Consider the following 15555-nt stretch of genomic DNA (forward strand, 5'->3'; position numbering starts at 1 on the left):
TTGACAGTACTCGGTGATCAAACTCGGGACCTCACACATGCCAGGTAGGCACTTACGCTGTTGAGCTATCTCCTGGCCCACAAATTTTTTTTTTTTAAGACAAATTGTTGCTCAGGAAAAAGTATACTTTAATGATTTTCAATGGATGAGCATTTTGTTCATCTCTCATTATGGTACTTACGTCGGCAGTTCGTCGTGCTTCTTTAATCATGGACTCTAGTCCACCAAAAACACTGTTTGTTGACTTGGAAGCCTCTCCATCAGATTCACTATCATCTGAATCATTCAGTGTCACGACCACTGACTTATGCTTAGGAAGCTACGAAAAACAATGCACTTATTACTCCTGAAAACCAAAGTAAGTGTATTCTTTTTTTTGCTGTACAACAAATGAGTGTGACCTTGGACACATCATTTAACTTCTATGAACTTTAATACATAAAAATAATGCAGCTTAACAAAATAATCTAAAGCTCTTTCTGATTACACTACATAACTGACTGTTTCCTAGCCTACCAGCACTGGTTATATCCCTAATGCAAAAAATATTCTGTATTCTTAAAGTCTAGACATTATTATCATCTTACTCATTACAGTACTTATCTTTCTATAAGGAACCATGCCATTTAATGTAACTTTTTAAAAATAAATAAAAATTTTATTAATAATATTACTTAATGTTAACCCAGCTATAGTCTCTGTGGTTACAAACAAGGCAAAACAGCTAATGTTGCAGCACCTAACAGAAACAAGACTACAATTTGACTTTGCCACATTTACTTTGTTTTAAAGCCATTAGGAAATAAGGTAAACTGCCAGTTCAGTCTTTTATTAAACTTCATAAGTTCTTCATTATACAGTCACTAGTATTTTAATGAGAACAAGTAATTCAAAAAATTATAGCAATAAAAATATACAACTTCTTAAAACTGACTCTAGGAAAGACACAATTTGAATGGACCAATTCTGTGGGGAAAAGTTGAAGAAAATGCCAAGGAAAAACTACCGCCCAGAGTAGAAAACTTTCCCAAATGTGATCAACAAGTTCCACATTTTCAAGTAAAGATGCTGTTTGTTTCTTTCTCTTTTTTTCTTTTTTTTTGGCAGAACCGGGGTTTGAACTCAGGCCCTTGCACTTGCCTTATTCTACTGAGCTATCTCCCCGGCCCGCTGTTCACTTCACTGATAAATTTGCTTTAAGATTTGTGTGCATATATTTGAATATAAGTGAAGTAGAAGGTATAGAACAGGGCAGCAAAACTTCATACAAATTTCTCACATTAAAAGTAGTATTAAATTTTACTTGTTTTTTACCGAGATCACAGTTCGTGGAAGACGAGGTCCTCTATGAAACTTTGGATTCTGTATCCTGGGCTGAGATACTGTATTAATACTGACTATTGACAGATTGCTTCTTGGCACAGGCTGTGAATTGTTCAGAACTGGAGGTGAAGGTGGATCACTGTTACTGGATGTTTCCTAAACAAGACAGATATGAAACGCTCCAAATGAAATTTCTGTTACTTTTAAAAACCCTAAGCAAATTATCATTACACTCATCCATCCACACTGGTCAAAAGCCCAGTAAGTCCCTAATAACCAGAAAAAGACTATCCTAAAATTAAGCTTAAGAGCACCACCTACAGGTAGGTTCAGGCACCTAAATTACCTCTGGCTTAAAAGCTCTTTTATTTGCTAAAGATTTCAGCAGTTCTTCCCGCAGCAGCATTTCTTCCTCTTCCTCCTCATCTGCAAAAGGTGGCTTTGGAGGCTGTTCTGGGTCCTCAGGTGGGAGAGGCGGCAAAGGCGGCAGAGGAGGTAACGGCTCAAGAGACGCGCACAAGCCTTCCGCGTAAGGCTGGCCCAGAGGAGGCAAAGACTAGTTTTTAAAAAGAAGTCATAATTAAAATAAAATTTTATCAATTGCAAATGTTTACCTCTGAAGCAATATTAAATTAGGAAAAAAGTAAACTTTAGGTTATTATTTTAGCTGAAAATAATACTAAACTCAATATACTACATATCGCAAAACAAGCCCAGAATTCAACAATCATAAAATGTACTACTTTTGCAATTAAAATTATTTTTTTTGAAACACTGATACTTTTTTTCATTTATGCATTTTGTACAGGGTCTCACTACATAGCAAGGCCTCTAAGTGATCCTCCTGTTTTCAGCCTCCCCTGCGCTGGGATTACAGGTATGCGCCACCATGCCCAGACTCCGTCACAGCTCAGCATGCCCCTGGGACGGGGCTGGTGTTGCATGTGGGACAGGGGATCGAACTGTGGTCCCTGTGCTTGCCAAAGCAGGTGCTAAGTCCACTGAGCTATCTCACCAGCCCCACTGATAAACTTTAAGGTAATTATACAAACATGTCTGTTCCCATTTTAACCTCCATTTAACATTTTAAGAATGATAGGAATCAAATTCCTATATAAAATGTTATACAGGAATGGAATGTTATTCTTTTTTTTTTTACAGAACTGGGGATTGAACTAAGGTCCTTGTACTTGCCAGGGAAGCGCTTATTCCACTGAGCCATCTCTCCAGCCCCAGGAATGTTATTCTTATATGGAAATAAGTAGAAATGTTGATACAAAAATAATATATTTAAATAAAAAATGTAAACTAAAAATTTTAAAACTTGAAAATTAAAAGTAGAACCAAATGACTCTGGGAAAGGGCCAGGGAGATGGCTCAGTAGAATAAGTGTTTCCCTGGCAAGCGCAAAGGACGGAGTTCAATCCCCAGTTCCACCAAAAAAAAAAAAAAAAAAAAAGACTCTGGGAATCAAGAACTCTGGCACCAAGAAGAATCACTACCACTGACTACATATACACAGAACAGCATTCTGGATACTATCTATGAAGGAAACCAATTTTACAAATTAAGTGTTTTTGCTTCAAAGATCTTCCAGCATCTCTCTACGCATTTAAGTAATTTGTTTCCCAAATCTTCCCCAAAAAAAATTTCAAAGAAAAGGAAAAAACATTTTCTCGTTCATTCTCTGTTCTAATATTTTCCCTTAACATATCAGAGCTATTTGATAGAGCTCTAACAAATGTGAAATGTAAAGAATCTTACCTATTAGAAGACATTTGGAGCTCTTTGTTGTTTTGGTTTGGTTTTTTTGGTACCAGGGATCAAACTCAAGACTGTGCACTTGCGAGCAATTTAATGCTAAGCTATCTCCCAGGGCCATATATTCTTTCTTAATTTAGAAAAAATTTAAGAACTCTTACACTGTATGATTCCCATTTCCTGGAGTTTTGTTTTTTCTGATTGTGTGTGTGTGTGTGTGTGTGTGTGTGTGTGTGTGTGTGTGTGTAAACAAGACAGTTCTTTTACAAGAGAGACAAAGAAATGAACTTCCACAGGCAATAACATTTTTTACTGGGCTTTCAAGTTTAAAATAACAGCATCTATCAACACAAGAGAATGGAGAGTCCCATAGAAGAATCTTGTTGCCTTAAAGCCCAATTTTCCCAAAAAAGTTAGTCCCGAAACAGTAGATAATTTTTATTTTGCCTTAGAGCAAATTTTCTGAGTACCTACTAGCTGAAAAGCAGAGAGAGAAGGAAACACAACACTCAGAGAAAGTGAACATAAAATTAAAGATTAGCTATGAAAATTCCAATGAACAGCTAGCTGGATAGTAAATAATCAGCTTAATTTTATATATTTCTACCTATTAATACCAATGAACAATTTTGGGTTTTCCCCCCCTTTTCGAGACAGGGTATGAAGTATGTACGTAACCCAGGTTGGCCTTAGAATTTACTATACAGTCCAGGCTGGCCTCAAACTCATGATGATCCTCCTGCCTCTGCTTCCCAGGTGCTAAAGTGCAGGTATGTGCCAACTTAGCTAGCCATGTTGATTTTTAAAGCCTCTTCAAACCTAACTATACATTAATTACATGCCAGTTTTTCAAAATAAATTAGAAAAGATACCATGTAACAGGGGCTGGTGAGATGGCTCAGTGGTCTAAAGCACCTACTTAGAACAAGCCAAGCTCAAGCAAAGCACAGAGACCTCGGTTTAATCCCCCAGCACCACATGCCCGCCCGCCCCCTGGTGGGCTGAGCTGGCCACACAATAGATAGATAAATAAATAAATAAATAAATATTTTTAAAAAAAAAAGATACCATGTAACACAATTTCTTGGACATCAAGTTTAACTTACAGAAACCTGAGGAGGTGGAGGCAAAGAAATAGATGGTGCTGGAGAAAAGTACCCCAATGAACATTCAGAAAAGAATGGTGGCTGCACTGGTGAAGGCGCTGTAAAAATAAAACACAACAAAAAAAGGTAAGACCTCAGAAACTTTCAATTAGAACACAATAAATGTTATGATTTGTTTGAAGAAAATACAAATATACTTTCATATAGGAAGTTAGAATTGTATCGATCTTGGACCAAAATTTAGAATCTCTAAAGAAACTAGATATATAACTAATAAAATTTAAACCAATCTAACACTTCTTCTTTATCCCAGTTGTCTTGTAACTTCATGCAGACATACCTACATACCTTAGGTTGGACTGACCTGAATAAACAGACCTTAAGAATATTTTACTTCTTAAAAATACAAGTATCTATGATTAATATAGAGAAAAATTAAAATCTAGGAAAGCTGAAAACACATTTTCTTTATGAATTTTTACAAAATTATTTTAAAAGCACAGATCATAAAGCTTTATTTTAAGATACGGTGTGTTAATAATATTGTCAATACTTGGGAATTACAATGAATAATCTCTAAGAACCTGAAAATAAAATGATTGACCACACACAGTTAAATTATGGAATAGCAACATTAAGATTATCAAAGCATCAGCATAAAACAATACTCTGAAAATAAGCAGTTTTGATAAAAATTGCGCAAATCAAGCATTTTGTTTTTTTCTAGTCTAGACACACAAAAGTATGACTTTAGATTTGATCTGGTTTCAGAATATGAGCAGCGAGAAATGTACTGATCATGTGATCTTAAAATACACAGGTCATGGAACACCAACTGCACTCTGCTGTGTGCCGCAGACCTATGCTTTAAATTACTGCGAGAACAGGTCTTACGTAGCTGTGAACATCATCCAAAGCCATGTCTCTGGCCCTCAAAAATACAACAGACTCTAGATCACTCAACCTACCTGACGTACAGCCCTACCAGGTCTAACCAGCCTTTCTAACCTAACCTGAGATGTCCCTAGAACTGCTCTCATTTCCAAATTCCTAAGACCATTACCACTGGAAAGAGTAGCAAAGATTAAAAGCAAAATGTGTTTTTATTCTTATCTAAAGAACACAAAATAGCAGAAGAAAGAAAAAAAGATGCAGAACTTCATTCAAACAAATCAACAGGAACTCAACAATTGTTGCTATATTGCATAATGTTGTCTTCAAATTAGTTGTTCAGATTACCAGATATAGGCATGCAACATTGGGGGGTGGGGGATAAGTTTTAAGAAATTAAAAAGGACAAAGAAAAATTAAAGCATCAACTGTTCCCCTGTGGACTTTTCTTTTTTTTTTTTTTTTTTTTTTTTTTTTTGGCAGTACTGGGATCAAAAAATGGGACCTTATACTTGCCAGGCAGGTACTTATGCTAAGCTACATACTCTGTAGACATTTATTTATTCATTTATTTACTTACTTTTTATGAAAGCAGAAAGAAACCTGGCTATAAAGATCACGGAGTTGTTTCAAAGAACAAAGTTTTCATCATTCCCACAATCTTCACTTTTTAGATCCAGTTAACAAAGTTTTTTGTTTTCATTTATGTATCTGGTACAGGATCTCACTACATAGCTCAGACTCATAGTGATTCTCCTGTTTTCAGCCTCCCTGATGTAGCAACTACAAGCATGTGCTACCATTCCTGGACTTGGGGGCCAGCTCAGCATGCCTTGGGTGCAGGGCTGGAATGGCACGCAGGACAGGAATCAAACTCTGGTCCCTGCATTTGCCAAAGCAGGCACTTAGTCTGCTGAGCTATCTCGCCGGACCCAGCTAACAAACTTGTACAATGCTTTTTTATTTAAAGGTTATCTAGGAAAAGGTACTGGAAATAAAGATTAATATTATACATTTGAGGCTTGCTCCCTAAGCATTTATAACACCAAACAACTATGGTTACAAAATTTACCAGCAAACCTATTTCACACGCAAAAAAAAAAAAAAAAAAAAACCTATTTCACAACAAGTTTCTTTCACAGTTTAATGATCATTTTCTAATAACTTTAAATATATGTTTCAAGTTTTGGCTCATACCTGGAGAATTAGTTTCACTATCTGTATCCATAGCAACTTCTTCATAGTTATCATATTGATAAATTCCTCCTCCACTATCAGTAGGTTGCTTATCTAAGGATCGCCTCAGGTCAGGATCTGTAGACTAAGTACAACACATTTTTGTTAGTGTTGAACCTTAGGCTACAAATCATAAAAGAACTGATAATTATTTTCTCACGAAAACAGTATCAAAAATCATGATTTAGTTAAACTTACTATATTTTGTAAATTTCAACTTATATGACAGGTACACTGTCCTGGACATTTTATTAATGCAGCATCAGACAGAATGAATCTTGCAAGTACTATCCATACAGATGAAACCCTCCATTGTTAGCCAAGCCACTAAATAATTAGCTATTTCTCTATAAATAAGATTATACTAAGCTCCTCAATATTTATGGCTTCTGTCATAAACTACAGAAATAAAACAGTAGTTTTTCACCAAGATTATGTGTTTCCCAAAAGACGACAAGGCATTTCAATTAGGAGTAATGATAACTGAAAATTTTAAACTCGGGGTCCATGTTTGGGTAACTCTGCTGTTTTCTAGTTCATTTTTGGCAGGGCAGGGGATGGTACTGAGAATTGAACTCAGGACCTTGCACTTTCCACTGAGTTATATCCCCAGCCTGTGCGTGTTGTTTTATTCTTATGTTTCACTTACAGAAATAGTTTATGTATAACAAATAAAACACTAGCAAAACCTATCCAGATGGAGATGAAAGAGGAATATTCAAATCATTCAACTATTAGAAAAGTCTATAAAAGTGCTTTTGTTTTGTTTTTTGAAAAAGGGTCTCACCATGCAGTTTAGGTTGGTCTTGAACTCACAATGATTCTCCTGCTTCAGCTGAGTGATGGGAACCCAGCTTTGAATTGCTTTTTAAAAGTTCCAAGTTGATATTTGTAATATTCTTTGCTTAAACAAACTGAACTCTTCACTCCTTCCAAATAAAGAACTGCTACTCTTTGCTATCCCTATAATTTTCATGAGCACATTCACTTAGTGTACGTAAAACTCAAAACTCCTGAAATACTGCCACTAAAAGCACCAGATCAAGATTAAATCTCCAGTATACTTCCTGGCACCATGCATAAAAAACAATGACTTTCAGTCATTATCAGTAACCTATATAGTAATGGTCAACAAATGCCTGATGTGTAAATACTAAATTACCACAGGATGATTTAATATTTACAACAGTCCCTAAAAATCATGGCACATTTCTCATTCTCCATCACTAAATAATGAAAACCTAATGAAATTCTGTCCCTAGTAAGAAACGTCTCTTACCAGAATAAGTCTTTACCACAATCCTAACTTTTTTCTAAACGGAAAATGGCCAAAATGCTAAAAGCTGTCTTTTCTAATCATAAAAAAAAAAAAAACATTTCTTTTTGCTAACCAAAATTTTAACTTCTTATAATATGTGTATGTATAAAAGACTCATTCTCAATTACACCTCATTTTCCCCCAAGAGTTACTTATATAAGAAACCCTACCAAACACAAAGGACTTACAGGTTGATTTATAAGACTACAATGACACTTAATTTTGTGCAATGTTTTGATTTTACACTTTTACAGTTCTTACTTTACTTCTTGATCTCCTCTTTCCACCAACCAATTTCATGAATCTATTGTATTGCTCTTCTTGATTTGAGAGATCTCGAATTTTTCTGATTTCTTCTTCCCTTTTTCTTCTCTCTTCTTCTTCAGCTTGTTTCCGTTGGTCCTCTTCTTTCTGTCTTTCCTGCTCCTTTTGTTGCTGTAGTTTCTTCCATGCCTTTGTTTGCTGCTTCCTCAATGCTTGTTTAGCTTTAAATAAAAATGAACATGGGGGCTGGAGAGATGGCTCAGTGGTTTAAAGCCCCTACTTGGAACAAGCTTGGCAAAGCACAGGGACCGCAGTTTGATCCCCCAGCACCACATGCCAGCCAGCCGCGCCCCCTGGTGGGCTGAGCTGGCCACACACACACACACACACACACACACAATAAATAAATAGTTAAAAAATTTAAAAATAAATACAATAAAATTTAAAAATGAACATGGATAGCAGTTACACAGCTAAAATTTTACAAGACCCAAGAGGTCCAAAAAGTATCTTCACTGACTCATGTATACAGATTCGCCTCTTAAATTCTGTTCATATAGGATTATTCCCCATTTGGGGAACACTAATTCCTCAAACTCAAAACATCCTGAAACTCAAAACATCTTTAAATTATAATGACACAAGAATTGAACTAAAATAACAGAAATAATCACCTGTAGTGCTAATTTTTTTGGCTGAATGTGTTTTTGTACTGGTTTTAACTTTCTGCTGGGCAGTTTTTGTCTTAGTCAACTTTTCTTTGCTTTCTTTCATCACTTGCTGTTCTTTCTGTTGCCATTTTTTACTGGCTGACTGAAGAGCCAAAAGTCGAAGCTGTAATTCCGAGAGCTCCTCTTCATCTTCTCCAACTTTCTTTAATTAAAAAAAGTAAAAATGTTAAGTTGGATCATTCAACCTTACATTTTATTAAATCAAATATTTTATTAGAATTTAAAGTTAGCTTTGAGGCAAATATTTAAAAGGCAAATATGGAGGAAATAAAGCAACTAATTCACTTCCTATACTCCACAACCATAATTTAAGCAGGGCCTAGTGGCACAGGACTATAATCCCAGCACTCAGAGAATCACTACAAGTTCTAGAGCAACCTGGGCTACAAAGTAAGCTCAAGGACAGCCTCAAGTGCAGAGTAAGACTCTGTCTCAAAAAGAACCCCCACACAAAAAGACCCTAATTTAATTCCTCTAACATAACCACAGTAGATCAACATGTCAGCAGTATGTGTACAGATACAAATGCGCAGGACTGGAAGAGCAGAGTACAATTAACAGAACAGGATCCAAAACTAAAAGCTTACACAAGTTAAACAGTACCTGTCAGCTATCCAAAATTGAAAGAGTAAAGCAATGGCAATAAATGCAAGTGGTCCTGTCATCATGTGAGTTATTTATTACTCACAAATGACAGACAGCACAGATACAATGACTGTCAAGATTCCAATTTGTAAACTCAAAAATACATTTTTAATTTTTAAGAGCTTTATAATGTTGAGTGAAATAAAAGATATACAAGTTTAAATACCATATAATATCACTCATTTGAGGCAAAGTACAAATAACGAAAGATGGCTAGAAGGGGACCAGAAGATAGACCTCTTGCAATGGAAAATGGTCCATGGGAAAAAAGCAAGAGGAGTTCAGAAGAGTAAAAGGGGAATTAAATAGCATAAAGATATGCCATGTACAAGAACCTAATAACCACAATTCATGTAAATATCAATGCTATCAACAAGAATGAAAAATGGGACAGGGAACTAGGGTGGGGGAAGGGCATTAAACAACAACAAAAAAAGACACAAGCTGTGGTATGCATTGCAGTGTATACTATTAACCATTCTCCAAGATGACTGTACACTGCATAAACTGAAAATATGCACTAACAAAATGAAAACAATTTTTTTAGTGATGAAGGAACAAATTTGTAGGGACTGCTTACATTTGAGTATTTTATGTTGTAAAGCTAGACATTTATCTGAACATTTAAAATATCTGAATACTTCAGGCTTCCTCGAGGAAACTAAAAAATGAAGACATGATAAAAGCACATGTTTGGAGGGCCGGGGAGATGGCTCAGTAGAATAAGCGCTTCCTTGGCAAGCGCAAGGACCTGAGTTCAATCCCAGGTTCCAAAAAAAAAGCACATGTTTGGGAACTTTCTCCAACCAAAATAACTCCCTAATTTTTTCATTCAAACTTTTAAAAATTAATGTTTTAAACTAATGTGTAAGAAAAAATAAAAACAAGTCAATAAACTGATACATAAAAAATAAATGGGGTAGGCACCATGCTGTGCTCTGGTACATTATCCACTGTATAATGTTTCAACAAACATTAAATATACCTATTCAAACATAACTCCTTTATGGTGAAATCCTTTAGGATTTTTGAAACACACTACGGAACTGTTCCCTAATGTTGCTCTACTATGTGATAACAGCACATAATTTTACTCCCAACTGCAGATTTGTGTTCATGGGTTAACCTTTCCCATTCCACTCTCCTCCACTTTTTAGGGAAAAACTTAAAAATTGTATCTATTCTCCACATTTAGTTAAAATATAACTGACAATGCCAGGCTATCTAAAGTAGAGGTTCTTAATTGGAAACCAAGTATTTGTCAAAGATGTGGGGAGTTTGAAAAGGCCTTTAAAATGTTGCAGAAGGAGTGAAGACTTCAGTCTAACATTGCAAAATGTTAAGGCTGCCTTGTAACTTTTTCTTATTGGTCAATTGTAATCATATTTTTCTTCTAGAATCACATTCTTACTATTACTAAGCATAAAGAACATAGGGAGCTCTATCTAATGGATTCACCTTAATATTTACTACCATGAATCCTTTAGTACTTTAGTTAACCATACTGTTACCCTTACCATTATAAAGAACTACAAGTAAATAATACATTTTAAAATTAACAGGGCCGGGGAGATAGCTCAGTGGCATAAGTGCCTGCTTGGCAAACTCAAGGTCCCAAGTTTGATCCCCAATACTGGATGGATGGATGGATGGATGGATGGATGGATGGATAAGAGACAGACAGACAAAATTAACATGATTCTTATCTGAAACATACCAAATTGTATTCCTTGGTATTGAAATGGTACACCTGTGCTAGCCAATATGGTAATACTCAACCACATGTGGCTATTTAAACTTAACTAAAATTGAATTTAACAACTGTACTTAAGATATACCAATCTGTTTTAAGTTTTTAATAGCTATGTGTGGCTGACAACTACCATAATTGAAAGGAAAGCTATGGAATATTTCCATTAATGTAGAAAATTCTACTCGAAGCCACTCTTGATCTAGAGTATAACTTCAAAAAAATTATCAACACCGTCCCACTGAGATTTTGCAACTACAGTGCTTTGTTGAAACGACAGAAAGAAATCATTGGGCTGACCAGCGGACTACAGTGTCTACTTATGCAGGTGCGGCAACTGGTGCGCAGAGACTGGCGTGCTATGCCTACCCTGCCCTCTGGGCATGCTGAGCCAGTGACTGAGATTGGGCGTGGTGGCGCATGCCTGTAATCCCAGCGCTTGAGAGGCTGAAAACAGGAGGATCACTACAAGTCTGATCTATGAGACCCTATAGACCCTACAGACCCTGTACTAAACACACACACACACAAAGAAATCACTGCGTCTGTTATACAACTAACTCTATGCTATCTAAAACAGCTATGTGTATGAGTATTGAACCAGGAATTAAAGAACCTTATTCAATTATTACTCTGACACTTATTCTCTACATTACTTTAAGCAAGTCATTTAATCTACCCAATGAATCTTACTTCATCTATAGGACACATATGATGTCAACTTGATAGGATTATTTTAAGAACATTAAAGACTTGTTTATGAGTATGTATCTGTATGTATAGCCATCCAAACTTCTGTGTATCTGTCCTATCATTCTTATTAAATCCAGAACTATCTTTCCTAAAGCTCACTGGCTCTTTTTTTTAGCCCCCCCCCCCACTGGCTCTTTAAATCATTTTAATTTATTCATAGCAACAAACTGAAATCTCTAAAAAGGAAAAAGCTTGAGTGATTGAGTTCTGTTCTACAAGTTAAACAGTTTCTAATGCTTCTGTACTTCAATAAATTGAAGCTTTGCAACAATCCGGGGAACTCAGGACATTAAACCCATTTTGGAGAAAACTAAAAAGACAAGCAATGGATAAATACCTCATTTAGCTAATAAAGAGGAGTCACAATTTGGTGTCAGATCAAAGTTTCACAAAGAACAATCCACAAAAAACTCAGAGAAAAAAATTTCTTGATTAATTTTAAAAGTTTGAAAACCCAAACAACAAAGATTATCTATAGATACATATAAAGCTTCAGTGCAATATAATTTGCAGAATCCCAGTGGCGAAAGACTCCAAGACAGCTTTCAAGAATTTATCTGAAGGTTTATAATCATTACAAAGTCGATGCAGCAACAAAAGAAAAGGTCCCAGCAGTGCCAATATCAGTCTCACAGAGAGCCAATCTCAAAACACAGTATCTTACCTTTTCAGACAGAATATCTGAGGTACTAATTCTTCTTAAATTTTGTTCATCTTCTAATCCTTTAAAATAAAACAGCATCTTTTGAAATACTCTAAAAGATACCCACAATCAATCTAAAATAAAATAATGCCATACAGTAGTTAGTATTATTTTAAAGGGTTATCATTAGAGGGTCTAATTTGCTCAATATTATGTCCAAAAGAAAAGAATGCCATTAAAGGGAATAAAAATCTAATCAAGCCTCCCATAACAGCCTCATTCTGAAACTTACCAGGCAAAATTATCTAAGTATTAAATAAATTAAAACTACACTCAAATAAAATAGTCTGTGAACTAAAAATAAGCATGTCAAATAAAAACAAAATTTATGCAGTAGGTAAAAAGCAAAATTACCAAACTATCTAATATTCTATTTTTGGCAGAATATTACCATTAAACTAATTTAGTCTTCTAAAGGTGAAAGGAATTCAACATTTAAAGACTACATTGGATTTATACATTACAGAAGCAATTTCCTATTTACTTAGGAAAACACCAGGAGAGTATAATCTAATGAAATTAAATCCATCCACATTTTCCTCAAATTTTAGGCTTGAGCTCAGATTTCTGAAGTAGTATATTAAACTTTACATATTATCTAATCTACAACAGCTTTAAAATGCAGAATCCAGTATATTTACAATAACACTTGGCTACTATTTTTGTTAATAGATGAATTTAAAAACTAGGAAATCTCTCAGGATGGATCACCATTAGTTGGAGGCCAGGCAGGCCTACATAGTGAGTTCAAGGCCAGCCTGAATTTGCACAGTGAGATCCTGGTTTGTCTTTGTTTTTAAAGAGACAGTAAGAATACTTTAGGACACAAAAACTTAACAAGTTAAGACAGAAAAATTCATTAAAAGACAGAAATGGAAAAATCAGAAAAAAACCACTAAATATAATAAAGATATCTATACATCACTGCTCTGTACTACGGGCCCCTCACATGCATTTTAAATCTCCTCCCTCCTACTATTCACATCCCTAACTTTTCTTTAGTAGTATAGCCCTCTCTCTTATGTCCCCAACAGATCAGGCAGCCTGCATTAGTTATTAAGCTAGTTCAGTGATTTCTAAACTTGAGCATGTTGTGCCAGAAAACAGAAGGGATGGTTAAATATAGCCTGATGTTACCCATTCTCAGACCTCACAATCAAGTAAATCTGGGGAAAGATATGACCTAATGACCATCGTTTGAAAATGAGTGTTCTCTCTGCCTGGAAACCTCTTCTTCAAATATCCACTTGGCTATCCTATCACTTCAAAGTCTGTTTAAATCTCACATTCAAATTGAGAGCTACTTAAATCAACCTATTAGTGATGCAATTAGTTGCCTCTATTCCCATCCTACTTACCCTGCTGTACTTCTCTAAGAGTTAACTTACACATCAGCTTTACTGTCTTTCCTTCTAAAATGAAAGCCTATGAAGGCATAAGTAACTATTGGGAAAGAGTGATACACACATGTAGTCCCAGATAAAGAAGTCCCAGATAGAAGAATGAGAAAGAAAAATCATTTGAGCCCAGAAGTTCAAAGCCAATTTGTGCAACAATGAGACCCTGCCTCTAAAAGAAAAATAAAGGCAAGCCTATGAGAGCATAAATCTGCTTTGTTCAATAATGAACCTCTAAAGGCCTAGAACAAAATGCTCAACTAATTTGTGAATGAATGGGAGAAAGAAGTGAAAAGCACCCACTGAATTGTACAACTCGGTTATATATAATCTTGCTGTGCAGTTTCATTTTTGCTATGGGGACAGAAAAGTAGACTATACTGGATTAACAAGGGAATAGGAAATGAACAGGCGCAGGCCAGCTTTTCCAAAAATCTCATTGTAAAAGAGGAAAAATACTTGACAGAAGTTAAGGAAGAATACACAATGAAGGAGGTGGCATTTGAGTTTTTAGATGAAAAAGTCAAATATGTTTAAAATAAGAATACCTAAAGGGAAAGTGGCTAAAGATACAGCAAAATAAATAAGAAATAGGACAAAAGGGCCATCATTTTCTTACAGAAAAATTTTCCACACTGATGCCAGTTCTTCTATCTAAAACACACAACTGGGGGCCAGGGAGATGGCTCAGTGGAATAAGCGCTTCCCTGGCAAGGGCAAGGGTCTGAGTTCAAACTCTGGTTCCACAAAAAATAAATAAATAAATAAATGAAACACACAACTGATCACACTGTTTCCATATTTGAAGATGTTATGACAACCCACCCAATGTTTAAAAAAAATAAAACTCAAATTCCTGAATAAGAATTTCCATGTTGTTTTCAATTCAGCTCTAACGTGCTATAAACATATCCACTTTGTCCTAAAATCATACCCTACAGACCACACACACACATTTGATCAATCTCAATATCCTTAAAAGGTCCTGTCTGTCTGTCCATTCATTTGGTTCTAACTTCCTAAATGGAAAACTCATTCTTCAAGATGCTTATCAAACATGATCATCTCTGTGAAAACTTCCTAAATCCAAGTGAGTATATTTGATCCTTTCTTTTTACACTGTAGGCTTTCACGCATAACTCTCATTCTATTCTTCGATAGTTATTTGTATGGCTTCTCAGTCTTCATAGATTATGCTTTTCAAAACTGCCTGTATATAAAATTCAAACTTCTAACTTCTCTGCAGAAGGAAAAACCATGTTCCTGAGAATATGTAATCAAAACTGGTCATTAATCAGGCTTGCATCAAATTTACATCATATGGGTGACCCTTTAAAACTTCACATATCAAATTACCCCAGAGCAATTATCGACCATCATAAACCAAGTATGGTGGCATATGCCTATAATCCTAGCACTCAGAGACTGAAGCAGGAGAACCTCCAAGTTTGAGCCCAGCCTGCCTCAAAATATAAGATTCGGTCTCAAAAATGCAGAAAAAGGGCTGGAGAGGTAACACAGTGTGGAGGTCCTTGGTCAATCCCCAGTACTGGGGGAAAAAATAACATAGAATCCACATTAAAAAATTGACAAGGGGCCAGGGAGATAGCTCAGTGGAATAAGCACTTGCCTGGCAAGCTCAAGGACCTGAGTTCAATCTCCGGTTCTGCAAAAAAA

The 15555-nt window shown here is 35.6% G+C and overlaps 1 protein-coding gene across 1 annotated transcript in view; it reads right to left on the bottom strand.

Moving 5' to 3' along the window:
* Zfc3h1 (zinc finger C3H1-type containing) overlaps nucleotides 1–15555 on the bottom strand; it is a 65396-nt gene that overhangs the window by 40954 nt on the left and 8887 nt on the right. Inside the window, exons 3-10 of the mRNA XM_004632216.3 lie at nucleotides 12443–12501; nucleotides 8574–8772; nucleotides 7897–8120; nucleotides 6279–6402; nucleotides 4191–4288; nucleotides 1670–1879; nucleotides 1315–1479; nucleotides 182–319 (exon numbers count right to left, since the gene is read on the bottom strand). Coding sequence (XP_004632273.1) covers nucleotides 182–319; nucleotides 1315–1479; nucleotides 1670–1879; nucleotides 4191–4288; nucleotides 6279–6402; nucleotides 7897–8120; nucleotides 8574–8772; nucleotides 12443–12501 — 1217 coding nt within the window. The remainder of the gene's footprint in view (nucleotides 1–181; nucleotides 320–1314; nucleotides 1480–1669; nucleotides 1880–4190; nucleotides 4289–6278; nucleotides 6403–7896; nucleotides 8121–8573; nucleotides 8773–12442; nucleotides 12502–15555) is intronic.

The sequence above is a fragment of the Octodon degus genome, unplaced genomic scaffold, assembly GCF_000260255.1.
Source record: "Octodon degus isolate 3935 unplaced genomic scaffold, OctDeg1.0 scaffold00047, whole genome shotgun sequence".
NCBI classification, from domain to species: domain Eukaryota; kingdom Metazoa; phylum Chordata; class Mammalia; order Rodentia; family Octodontidae; genus Octodon; species Octodon degus.